The 13,418-nt window shown below is 45.3% G+C and overlaps 1 protein-coding gene across 3 annotated transcripts in view; it reads left to right on the top strand.

Annotated features, from left to right (window-relative positions):
* The window catches only part of LOC136713040 (citron Rho-interacting kinase), a 54,091-nt gene continuing 40,673 nt past the window's right edge, over nt 1-13,418 (top strand). For all 3 annotated transcript variants that reach the window (XM_066689933.1, XM_066689931.1, XM_066689932.1), the window contains exons 1-10: nt 1-137; nt 736-841; nt 1,127-1,280; nt 1,669-1,844; nt 2,067-2,168; nt 7,697-7,839; nt 8,546-8,639; nt 8,813-9,022; nt 9,163-9,316; nt 10,631-10,814. In XM_066689933.1, coding sequence (XP_066546030.1) covers nt 127-137; nt 736-841; nt 1,127-1,280; nt 1,669-1,844; nt 2,067-2,168; nt 7,697-7,839; nt 8,546-8,639; nt 8,813-9,022; nt 9,163-9,316; nt 10,631-10,814 — 1,334 coding nt within the window. In that variant the 5' untranslated portion in view covers nt 1-126. The remainder of the gene's footprint in view (nt 138-735; nt 842-1,126; nt 1,281-1,668; nt 1,845-2,066; nt 2,169-7,696; nt 7,840-8,545; nt 8,640-8,812; nt 9,023-9,162; nt 9,317-10,630; nt 10,815-13,418) is intronic.

The following is a 13,418-nucleotide window of genomic DNA, read 5'->3' as shown; positions in this document are numbered from 1 at the left end:
TCGGGCGAGAGAGTTGTATGGACGTTTGGTGGTGTTTTGTTGTGTGCTTCTGCTGTTGTTTACATGCTCCGGAGATTGACTTTTTGGCATTAACCGAAGGAAAAGAGAAAGTATTTCGACACATGAATGTTAAATAGGTACGGATGCTGACTTTGTGAATTATTTTTAGTTGGTCTCAAATGTATGTAACGACAGCAAGTTAAGTGCAGCTGAATGTACCCGGATTGAAAACGCTATCCTGTGATTTTTATGTATATTTGTATTGTACATTGTATATTTTGTGTTATAATTTTAAATAGTAGTCGTGTTTATGAGCTGTATGTATAATTTCTGTGGTAGTGTTGCAGCAGTATAAATATGGCAGATTAGTTTTCCATAACTACTACCTAACTGTCAGAAGCAGCAGTACAGTGTGTAGGTTAGTAATATTTATAATGCTCTAACACTGAAGTTTGAGAGCTTTAAGTGATTATCCGAACTGAATACTACTATTACTACTGCTAATAATAATAATAATAATCTTGTTAACAAGTGTGTTCCCCCCCACTTGTGTGTCTGTCTGTCTCTGTGCCCCTCTGTGTATGCCTCTCTTGTATGTGCGCGGGTGTTTGTGTCCGTGTTTGTGTGCCCCTCCTGTGTGTCTGTGCCACACTGTGTCTCTTCTGTACCGCCTTCCTGTGTGTGTGTGTGTGTGTCTGTCACTGTGTCCCTCTGTACCTGTCTGCCTGTTGTCAGAGGTCACTCCAGGATGCTGAAGTTTAAGTATGGTGCCCAGAGCTGTACCAGGGACTCCCAAGAGCCCATCACCAGCCGCTGCTCCCGACTCAACCTCCTCTTCCAGGTACATGGCACAGAGAGATGGGGGGTTTACTGCTTACTAAGACCCATCAGCTGGAACACAGCTTTTCCAATGCAGAGTTTATTTGAGGGTTTATTTTTGTGACCGTTGTGAGTGAGAAGGTAAACTTGAAGTGTGTAACAGTGACTCTACTACTCTCACACACACTGCCCAAACACTGGCGTCTCCCAGTCCCCTGGTCACAGACTTGAATTCTGTATTTTTTTTCTGTATTTTTTTTTGGCTTCACTTTCCTTTATTTGTTTCCCTGTCTTTGTCTCTGTACAGGGGAAGAGCTGCTTCCTGCCCCCCTCCCAGCCCCTGCAGGCGCCGCCTCCCCTGACCCGGGAGGGGCTGCTGGACTCTCTGCTCACCCTGTTCGAGGAGTGCAGCGCCCCCGAGCTCATGAAGATCAAGCATGTGTCTGACTTTGTTAACAAGTGTGAGTGTGTTTGACTGAAGGGGCCAGTGGAGCTGCGAGCCAGGGCCCTGCATTTAAACCAGCGACACTTCTGGCCACAAAAGAGTAGACTGTATACATTTCTTTCTCTATACATTGTGTTCTTCGACAGATGAAACCCGTATCCTGCCATTTACAACAACACGTTTAAACTGTAAATTAAGTCACCTTAAAAAAACTTAACTGAAAATTCAGACACCTTGAAAGGCAGCTTCTCTGTCACCTCTCTGCACCTGTACTCCTCTCTACACCTCTCTACGTCTCTTTGCTCCTCCCTACACCTCTCTACACATCTCTGCACACACCGCGATCACCTCCGTACACCTGGTTGACACTCGGATGTTGCCATGTGGCTCTCTCCTCCCTTCAGACTCGGAGGCAGTGTCGGAGCTGCGGGAGCTGCAGCCGGGACCGCAGGACTTCGAGACGTGTGGCGTGGTGGGCCGAGGGCGGTTCGCTGAGGTGCGGGTGGTGCGCGAGAGAGCCACGGGAGACGTCTATGCCATGAAAGTCATGAGCAAGGACACGCTGCGCGGCCTGGAAAATGTGAGCACCTAATCCTCACCCCCTCATATCACCCTATTCCAGCCTCTCTTTGGTGTTCCAGCAAAAAAAAAAGAAAGAAAAAGAAATTACCAGCTGCTTAAATGGCTATATTTAAGCATCAGTAGGCATGCTTCCCTGTAGATGAAAGCTCCAGCCACATTACTGAGTGATGGTGCTGGTGCTGGTGGTACCAGAGCTGACTCCCTGGCTTGTGTGTTGTAGGTGGCGTTTGTGGAGGAGGAGCGCGCGATCCTGTCCCGGGGGACCAGTGTCTGGGTGCCACAGCTGCAGCACTCCTTCCAGGACAAGGACAGCCTGTACCTGGTGAGTGTCCCACATCTTTCCTTTCTCCTCTTGCTTTATTTTTCTCTCACTCGCTCACGAATGGGCTTCAGAGCATTTAGAGCCCCCCACCCCGGCTGCACACTCGATGTTCGAGCGGCACTGTTAACCGTTGCCTCTCCTTCCCCAGCTCCCAGGCTCCCAGAAAGAGCTGCAGGAAGTTCAGTGGGAGAATGCATCAGAGCCCGTCTGCTGTTCCTAAAGGGGGGTGGGTGTGGATATCGACAACTGCTTTTGAAATTGTTGAACAGCTTTATTGCCCCCATCTCCGCTTCTATTTTTGTCTTGCACTGAAGGGCAACGCATGCATACCCATTAATATATATATATATATGCATGTAGCTGGAGAATGCTGTTCTTCAGCTTGCCAGTGGTTGGATGTTGTGCTGCAGTTGCTAGCGTCTTCCTCTTTCATCTCGGGCTCTGCCTGCGGTTTTGTATAGCATTCGCAGCGCTACAAGAAACACAGTATCTTAGTCATGTAGGAGTCTGACCTGCAGTCTCCCAGTGTTTACACAAGCCCCCTCTACATTTTTAAGTACAGTATATGCATGTTTATAATATATATATTCTGTGTACTTTTTAGACGTAGTACTTTTGCTGTGCTCTTCTGTGCTACATTTGTGTTGTGCTGTTTATGTTCTGTTGTGTGACTTATTTACTGTGGTGTGTGATGGTTTTGCTGTGCTATGTTGTGTTGTGAAGTGTTCACTTTCAACACAGGCCACCCAGCCTCTTACATAAGCCATTGCTTTTCTGAGGGAGTGTGTTTCCCGGGCTGTCCTGAAGAGGGCGTTGAGTACTCTCCCTTCTCATTTGCCAGTGCTGTCATGAACAAACACATGCATGCAGGCACTCACACACACAGTCTCACTCACATACACACTCTATCACACACATACACACAGGCGTTCATGGATGTAGTTGGATTTGTTGCATGCTTTGCGAATTCATACCATGCTTGTTTAGTTTTCTAATGTTTCCTATTATTATTTATTTGTAAAAGCCCTTATGGAACAGTCCGGGAGCAGCATTCCCTACACAGAAGCAGTTTGTAAGAAAATGGGATAGTGGGGTTATTCTTGGAGGGCCTGTGTTGTAAATATAACTTTGATGGCCAGCGTCACAGAGGTCTATGGGTCAGACTGCAGCAGCCTGAGACCCCTGTATACTGAGGATGCTGTGTGTTGTGCCGCTCTGTATCTCCCTGCATTGTGTTGTTCACATCAGCTGTGGGGGCCACTCTACTGTACCTTCCTTTGTGTTAAAGTGCCTTGTAATGTAATGTACTTATGTTGTCTTGATTCTGTCTCTCCTTAGATAATGGCAACAGCCCTACACATACTTGTATGTGTATATATATATATATATATATATATATATATATATATATATATATATATATAATAACAATTCACGTAATGATAACACAAATATTAATATTTCATATTTAATATTTTTAATATTTAAAATAGGCAACTGGCTAAAGCAGGAAACTAAGCTGTTTGAATCTCCAGGCCAGTTGCTATGGGTAGAGTGAGGTAAAGTACAGTGCGGTAGTGACATTGCAGTGTGTAGTCTGGTAGTGACAGTGCTCTGTGCAGTGCGGTAATCATAGTGTGGTAGTGACACTGCAGGGTGTAGTGTTGTCAGAGACGGCATAGATACTAGTGCTGCAGAAATAGCCACAGTGAGGCGATTGAAAGTGCAACAGCAAGCAGAGAATAAATCCCCACAGGGGGTACAGAGTAGAGTGTGAAGGGAGGCCATCATACCCTGTACCTTAGAGAAGCACTTTGGGAAAACGGCTGCCTGAAATTTAACACACATTGACACACTGTTGCACTGATGCACTGGACTCTGAACTCCTGACTGGGGAAGAGAGCAAAGAACATACCAAAAATAAAATAAATACACCAAGATTGTCCCGGCCTCAACACAGAGAACTGAAATCAAACCAACACACTCAACACTTTGCCCGCCTCGGAGACTTGATCACGGCAGCCCAGCTGTTTATAAATAACCCCCCAGCCTCCGCCTATGAGCCCAGCGCATGCTCCGCCAGCTGTGACGCCCCAGCTGTGACTAACCGATTTGGGTGCCCTGCTCCCCTGGTCTGGACATGCTCAGGACTGTCCCTGTCCTGTCAGTACCACTTAGCTGACTCTGCCTCTCCACTGACGGCCTGTCCAGTTCATTGCTCTCATGCATTGACACGGCTGTCTCTCTCAGCGCTCGGCTTCCGCAGTCACCTGTCACAGCATCCTGAAGTCCAGAGACCCAAGAAATTAGCTTTGGTAAAACAGGAGCAGGCAAAATATAACCTGACCTTTTTAACACCTTCATGTGGTGTCGACTGACTATTATTATTGTTATTGTTATTATGAGTGATAGTAGTAGTTTCAATTATTTTCATTACTTCTACTATTATTATTGATATTAGTATTTTAATAGTATTATTACTGCTGTTAATTTATTCAGTTTTAATTTCATTTTATTATTATTATTTTTATTTCTTGGCAGACGCCCTTATCCAGGTCGACTTACAACATAAGTGCAATACAAAGTCATATACTGCTGTTAAACAATTTGTTTGCTAAGAAACCTAAGGAGCTTGGTAGTGGGTTATGTATTTACAATTATAGGCACCAATGTCCTCAAGAGCAGGTTATTCAGTGGTGTGTGTGATGGCATTGAGTTTGGGGTGCATATGAGGACTGGGGTTGGGTTTCCCTGGAAACAGCACTAGACTTCTGCTTGAAGCCCAGGGAGACAACATTGATATGCCTAATCACAATAGCAGAGAGAGCAATGAAAAGCAAAGAGGATGAGCTCTCTGTCTCTGTCCGTCTCTCTGTCTTATCATTCTATGGGCTTGACCGATTCAAATCTTTGACTTTCCAGTGCACATCAAATTGCACCTGTAACCTTAATTAATTTTCACAAACCACTTACTTACAAGTAAAAAAAATCAATGGAGTACAAATTGGTATTTTTCCACTTGGGTAAGTTACAGTTTTTGATTGGGTCTGGGACCATGACTGTGTTTCTTTATCCCTCTCTCTATTTCTGTATCATTTTAAATTGTATCCAAGCCTTTAATTTACTCAAAACTACCCCATTCCTTTCACTGCATCAAAAAAGAAATGTAAAAATCAAAATGGAATAAAAATTAACCGTCGTAAACAAATGATCCATAGCCACGTCTGAGAGCAGACTGCCCGTATCATGAGCACTGTTCCTTGCAATGCACTCCACACATACTCAATTGGCGAAGAAATCCTTAATTTGCTCTCTTGTTTATCTTTTCTCCCTTTTCCTCCTCTCCTTGTGTTCTTGAAATCCTTTTTTTATTTTTTATAATACAGATGTCAGGTTTTTGTAGCCTCTTGCTGGCTTTAAAGGAATACAATCCCTGGTTGCTAGGTTACCATACCCGATATTCTCTTCCACGGCTCTTAAACCACAGTACAGCTTCCCTTCCATGCCTGTCTATAGATCATGAGTGTGTGTGTTCATCTATAGGGAAATACATACCAAATGCATCCATGTTTTTGGGGATTTTGTGCAGCAGTAATGTTAGCATGTGGTATGATGGGGTATGGGTCTCTTGACACTGGGTTGTGACAGTAGGGCGCCCGGTGCCCTGTACAGTGACTCACACACACAGTGAGACATTGCAGGTGTTTTACACCTTTGCTTTTTCAGGTGGTACTATTAAAGCAAACTTCTCTCTCCCTCTTTTGGTCATTCTATAAATATATTAAACCTGGTCTCACTCAGCTGTCAGTATTTGCTTTTTACCGTTTTAATTTTGTATTTATTTTGTGAATTGGCTGACTTTACAATGCTAAGACAGTAGATAAGAGTGAAAATGATATGAATTATCATCACAATATGCTCCTGTCTGTCCCACCTTTGCAGCATTCTTGTCCGAATTTACGTTTGGTAGGTTTGTCCAAGACCAGTCTCTATTCGGACACTTTCTATAATTTAATGCGTTATGTCCTATCTTTGCAATCTTGACTGTGCTTTCCTCAAATTTAATTTCAATTTACAGAGCAGTTGGTGCCCTGTGATTTGCTATGGTAAAATAATATATATATCTATCTACATTTTATATATATATATATATATATATATATATATATATATATATATATATATACACAGTACTGTGCAAAAGTTTTAGGCAGGTGTGAAAAAATGCTGTAAAGTAAGAATGCTTTCAAAAATAGACATGTTAATAGATTATATTTATCAATTAACTAAATGCAAAGTGAGTGAACAGAAGAAAAATCTACATCAAATCAATGTTTGGTGTGACCACCCTTGGCCTTCAAAATGTTTGCACAGTACTGTGTATATATATAATAAAAACTGCAGTGGCTGTGTATCTAGATTTGAATCTGCAGCATGGTTTTGAAAGCCAAATTCAATTCCATTTAAAAAGGAGCTGGAGTTGTACATGAGCAGTGATTTTGGGCCTGCGGGCCGGAGAGACAGCTGTGCTCTGTGTGACAGCAGAAGCCACATCCGTCCCAATGCAGGCTGAGCTATGAGAGTCAGTCCTGCAGGGTGATGTTCAGAGCTCTGCCTGGGGCCGCACACGTGGGGCCCGAGCTGCTCTATGGCTCATGTCCCCACTGGCCACTGCAACTCCCTGCTTCCAGTAATGTGGCTTGTGTCTCTTTGAACTGGGTGAACTGGAAGGGAGAAGTGGGGGAAACTGATTCACCCAGAGAGAGAGGAGGGAGAGGGGGCGATGGCGGTTGTGGTGAAACCCTTTCTGCTCTAATTGTAATCAATACTGTCTCTGTCAGAGTCAATTATCTGTCCTTTTTACCCCCCTGGTTCCTCCTCGAAGATCCCCCCCCCCCACCATAATTGCCTCCTGTGCTCTTTCTGTTTTGGTTGAAACGAAATCTGGTTGTATCGACGTATTTTAGTTATTTATTTTAAAGAGGTCCTGGTTCCCAGTCTTGCCCCTACAGTTATGAGTTATGAATGTAATTCGGCCATTTTGTTGCATAGATCCTCCTCATTACTGTCTCTGTGGCTCACAGGCAGGACCCTGTGGGTGACTGTCCTCATAATTAATTAATTATTTGCAGGAAAAAAATAAGAGACGCTCAGGAATTAATTTAAAAATAAGGAATTAATAAAAAATATATATATATATTTTCTTATATACTGGCTCTACTGATGCCTGCTGGCCATTGCCTTTGAATATCTGCACAGCCCTTAAATGAAAACATGATGAACAGTCTTACTTATATATTTTTAATTATTCCTTTTGAAGATTTGCTGAGTTTTTTCTTTTTTCCCCCTCTTCTGGCTTCATGGGTTTCAAGGAATTGTATCTGCGAGGAGCTGCCAGCTCTGTTCTCCTTTCCTTGTCCAACTTATGAGTTACAAATGCTCTTCAGAGAGGGGAACTCTCCATTCTGCCCTCTTCCACTCTCATTAATGGCCCATCTGTGTGAGTCTCTGTCTCTGTGTGTTTGCAGGTGATGGAGTACCTGCCTGGAGGAGACCTGCTGTCCCTGTTGAACAGGTATGATGAGCAGTTTGATGAGTCCATGGCGCAGTTCTATCTGGCTGAGCTGGTGCTGGCCATTCACAGCGTGCATCAGATGGGCTACATACACAGGTCAGCTCTACAGCTCTCTCTCTCTCTCTCTCTCCCTCTCCCTCTCCCCTCTCCCATATGAAGAAACACATGGATTAATGATGATTCCATGTGTATATTTGATTATATATTACAAATGTATGCAAACGTATTATAAAGCACAACACAGATTGGCTACTGCTGGTCAGTTACAGCGGATCCCGGACAGAGAGATTGTTATATATAATGAAAATAAATGTGTTTTCACTTCATATTTATTTCTGTCTCTGATCCTTGTGTCTGTAATTTATAATAAGTTCATAGGTTGTCTAGACTCTTAAATTATAAGAGACGTAATATCGCCTAGACTGCACTAGATGAAATCTACAATAAGAGATACTGTTCACAAGATATATATATATATATATATATATATATATATATATATATATATATATAGTACATGTTATAAGCCTTCCATATGCACTTTGTCATTCTCTGTTGTGTGCGTGCTCTCTCTCTCTCTCCCTCTCTCTCATATATCCTCTATCACTGTCCCTCTTCTTTCTTAATTTTTCCTGTCCTTGTCTCTGTCCCCTCTCTCTCCTCCCTGTTTCTTCCCCTCTCTCTCTCTCTCGCTCTCTCTCTCTCTACATCTCCCTCTTTGCTGCATTTGATTGGTATCAATACAGTCTGTGTATATTTAAATGCTTAATCCCCAATTATCTCTTCTTGCATACTGTTACAGAGACATAAAACCTGAGAACATCCTGATTGACCGAACCGGTCACCTGAAACTGGCGGACTATGGCTCTGCAGCTAGACTTGGCGCCAGTAGAAAGGTAACCAGTTTGGTGGACCCCGCGACGATGGGGTCAGAGAAGCCTTCGTCACGGCGGGAGAGAGGGCGCAGCACGGAGGCCGAAGCCTGCTGCAGATAAACCCATCAGGCAGGGAGCAGAGAAACAACAACAATAAGAAAATCGCTCTCTCCCCTCTCCCTTCTTCCTAACAGGTGAACTCCCACCTGCCAGTCGGGACGCCGGACTTCATGGCTCCAGAGGTCCTGGCCGTGCTGGGCGGGGGCGGGGGTGCGGGGGCGGGCTACGGGGTGGAGTGCGACTGGTGGTCCCTGGGCGTCGTGGCCTACGAGATGATCTACGGGAAGTCGCCCTTCGCTGAGGGCACCACAACCAAGACCATCAACAACATCCAGAATTTCCAGGTGTGCGAGGCAGGAGGGGAGAACAGGGCCGTGGGGCCTGCCCGGGGGCTTAAGGAGTGCGTGCGTGCGTCAGTGAGGGTGAGTGTCTCTGGCCCCCAGCACCACCATCATATGTTCATGTCTGTCTGTTTTCTGCACAGCGGTTCCTGAAGTTCCCTGAGCAGCCAAAGGTGAGCAGGGACTTTGTGGACCTGGTGCAGAGTCTGCTGTGTGGCCCACATGAGCGCCTCGGGTATGAGGGTCTGTGCTGCCACCCCTTCTTCTCCTCCGTGGACTGGAACGGGCTCCGCCACTGTGAGTCTGATATGCCTCTCTTTCCTCGAATGCTTTGCTCCCCTCCATTATTTTCCTTTTTTCTTTCCTTAACCCCTACCCCCTGTTCTCTTCCTCTCTCTTCTCCTCCTTTCTTTCCTCCTCTCTTCTCCCTTCTTTCCTCCTCCGTTCCTCTCCTTCCCCTCTTTTCTCCTCCCTTCTTTCCTCCTCTCCTCTCTTCCCTTTCCTCCATCCCATCTTTTCTCCTCTTCTCTTTTCACTCCTCTACTCTCCTCCCCTGTGACTAGACCATCCCCTCATTAAAAGAGCACTAATTAAATATGAGTATTCTTATGAAGTATAATTGTTTTCCTCCTTTAACGTGCCGGTCTTCGTGCAGCTAATGCCCACGGTCTCTCTGCGTTTCCCCCCTTATTCGTGGATCTGGTTTGTGTTGTTTTGTGGTTTAAGTAGTTCATTGTTAGCATGTGCTTTCTGCTTGTTAGTGAATGTGTGTCGTAGTGTGTGCATGTGTGAGAGTGGCAGTTTGAGAGTATTAGTGTGTGTGTTAGGATATGAAAAGTGTGTACAGGATGACTGTGTGCAAAATTTTGTGGGACTGTTAGTAGTTACTACATTATGTGAGTGTCAGCGAATGTGTGTAAGTATGTGTGAGCAAGTATGTGCACGAGTGTGAGTGTGAAATGAGTGTGGAAGAATGTCAGTGAGTTTCTGTATGTGTGCAAGGCAGTGAGTGTTTTAGAGTGTGAATGGTTGAGTGTGTTTTACAGTGAGTGTCAGTGTGTGAGTGCAGGAGCATTGCTGTGCTCTTGTCCCGTCTCTGTGTGCAGTGTGGAGCAGAGTGCAGCGCCGTGTCTGCCTGTCACACTCGTCTCCGGCAGTGAGTCAGGCTGCCTGTGTTACATTGATTAGCAAGAGCTGCTGCTGCAGTGTAAGACGCCGTCACTGTGTGTGTGTGTGTGTGTGTGTGAGGAGAGAGAGAGAGAGAGAGAGAGAGAGAGAGAGAGAGAGAGAGAGAGAGAGAGAGAGAGAGAGAGAGAGAGAGAGAGAGAGCCAGCGAGCGAGTGAGCGAGTGAGCGAGCGAGCAAGTGAGCGAACAAGCGAACGAGAGGGAGAGAGTGCTAACAGGCAGGCAGGCAGGCAGGCAGGCGTGTGTCTGTGTGCCTGTGTGTATGTGCCCGCCTTTCAATACTGCACTACAATTCAATGTCTCTCTCTCTCTCTCTCCCTTTCCCTCTATCTCTCCCCGCTCATTCCTCGCATCATCTCCCTTTCCATCCTCTTTCTTTCTCCCTCTACCTCCATCTCTTTCTATCTCCCTCTCTTCCTCCCCAGCTCTCCCTCCCTTCGTTCCCACTCTCCAAGCCGAAGATGACACCTCGAATTTTGACGAGCCCGAGAGGAGGACCCCGCCAGCCGGCCCCCAGCGACACGCCAAGCGCCCGGGCTTCCAGGGCTGGGATTTGCCCTTTCTAGGGTTCTTCTACAGCAAGGCGCTCACTGTGCTTGCCAGGTCTGAGTAAGTACCAACCCCCCCACTCCCCAGCTGGCTGAATGGATTAACTGCTTGTTTGATTGTTTTTTTTGATTGATTGATAGACTGACTGATACACTGACTTACTGATTGACTGATTTATATTCTGACTGACTGACAGATTGACTGACTGACTCCCCTTAACTTTGCAATCCCCACTCCCAGAGCAGTGTGGGTGTCTGTCTGAGGTTAACTCGCTCCTTTTCAAACCAGCAAACAAATGAACAAACGAACAAATACATGAAAAAACGAGAAAACGACTGACTGACGCCTCTGACAGCCGAATCACAGTCTGTGCCCTACAGCTTCTGTACAGGTGTGTGTGCAGCGCTTGGCTTCACATGCTGCAGGCTGGAGCTGAACAGTAATCTGTGTGTGTGTGTGTGTTATTCTTGTGAATGTGTGGATTGTAGTGGTTGTTACATTTTGATATTACACATGCCAGGACAGTATACTCTGTATCCTGCATAAGAATTCTTTGCAGATTTGTTGCCTTTTCAAACCCCTGAACAGGCAGGGCGATTTTAGGATCAGACAAACAATTTAATGAAAATCTGGACGGATTCCGTTCTGAATTTGATTTTTAGATTATTTATTTTTGTATGCACTTGTTTTTGTTCTAATGCAGCAGTGAAAGGAGTGATCAGTCACGATCGCCTCCACACACCTCTTTGCCGTGGCCGAGCTCATTCACTCCACTGGAGAAAGATCAAATGCACAACCTCTCTCCTGGAAAGAATAATTTTTAATTATTCACTTAATTTAGTTATTGGTTTTCTTTTTTGACAGAGAGAGGCCGCTTGCCATTGTGTGTGTGTATTGCTATTTGTGTGTGGGTGCATTTTGCTGTTTGTGTGTGAGTGTAGGTGCGTATTGCTGCGTGTATGAGTGTGATTGTGTATGTTTAGCTGTTGAGAATTCCCCCGTCGTCCGCGCTGCTTCCCCCCACTTTACATGCAACTGGTACTAGTGACACCCAGCACATCAACACTGCAGGTTTTGAGGACAATCTGCCTGTGTTTGTAGGCGCCTGGACAGTCGGCCAGAGCTGGTTGGGGCAACAGCAGCTACTGGATTAAAAAATGACACTGCAGTCAAGATGAGGAGGAAGAATGAACAAATAAATAAATATAATGTATATCCTGAGTGGAATTAGTCAGGATTTATGATTGCATGTAGTTACATGAAATCGATCTCTATGGCAACATGACACCTTCCCCCACGGCATGCATTTTCCCCTCTCCCAGGGAGTGTAGCTAAACAGCAGCTCTGCCCTCCCTCATGGGCAGTCCTCGCATCTGATCGATAGCATTTGTTATTTAGTTTGCTGTGGCTCTCCTTTTCAGATTTTCGTCCCTTCCTTCCTTCTTCCTCTTTCTCTCTCTCTCTCTCTCGCTTGCTCCCTCTCCCCGTCTCCGGGGGTGGTAGTTACACCAGCAGTGTGTTTGTGTAACGCACATTTCGCTTGCAAACAGATTCTGAGTTTTGCAAATGGTGATAAACGACAACAACAACAAAAATATTAGGTTAAAAAAGGATGTGGGTGTGAAATACGAGGTAGAATTGAGTCGAATCCCCCTCCTCCTCCCTCTCCTCCCCCTCCTGTTTTTCTTCGTTTCTTTTGTGGTGGTGGTGGTGGTGTTCTTCAGGTTTCAGCCCTGCAGTTTTCATCCTTTCGCTCACAGCCAGCTTGCTGTAATTCATGAATGATACTCTCTCTCTCTTCCACCTTCTCTTCTCCCCCTCTTTTCTGCCTTTCTCTCACTCTGGTCCTCCCTGCCTCTCGGTCTCTGTGGTTAATTAGGGTGCATGATCCAGTACTAGGCCAGGGAGCTAATGAGTTTCGTGGGATTTTTTTTTTCTTTTTGTTGCGCACACCAGGAGTAGAGAGTGGTGGGGGAGGGGGGAGGTGAATGGGAGAGGGAGGGGTTTAATGCTGGCTAATCGGAGGTTAGCTGTTTCAGGGGAGCATGTGTTTAGCAGCAGAGGGAGAGTTACAGTGGTGGTGATGGGTTTTTGTGATTGTCTCTCTTCTCTTTCTCTCTCTGTCTCTTGCTCATCTTTCTCTGGTCGGTGTTTAGTTCAGCAATAATACTTATCTCTGAAGGCATGAGGTTAGATAGAATGTCACAAGAAGGATAGATTCATTCATCCATTCATTTACCCATTCATCCATCCTTGCTTCTCCCTTCCTTCAGAAGGTGTTGAGGTCTCATGCTGTGGTGGCACAGCTGTGGGGGGGGTGAGAGTGGGATTGTATGTCTACTGTCCAATTCGCGTCCCTGGTCTTGCCCAATCCGATCACTCCCCCCCCTGTATTTACCTGCATTGTCGTTTCTTATTCCGCAATTGCTAACATGTCTCAGAGTTGCCTTAATGAATCTCTCTGTGCTGACAGCGAGGTTTAATTAACACCAGATTGACGTGTGAAGCTATACAGTAGTGACACTCGGTGCTGCTGCTGTTACAACATGGCACTGGTGAAGTGTGCGAGTTATTACTATTATTGTTATTATTGCAGTTATTCGTACTTATTTCTAAGCAGACATCCTTAGAAAATGCTGTGATGCTTGTGGAGAGGTTTCTGTG

The sequence above is a fragment of the Amia ocellicauda genome, chromosome 17 (genome assembly GCF_036373705.1).
Source record: "Amia ocellicauda isolate fAmiCal2 chromosome 17, fAmiCal2.hap1, whole genome shotgun sequence".
NCBI classification, from domain to species: domain Eukaryota; kingdom Metazoa; phylum Chordata; class Actinopteri; order Amiiformes; family Amiidae; genus Amia; species Amia ocellicauda.
Note: the sequence above shows the minus strand (reverse complement) of the source record. Positions and strands in the feature narration are given on the sequence as shown.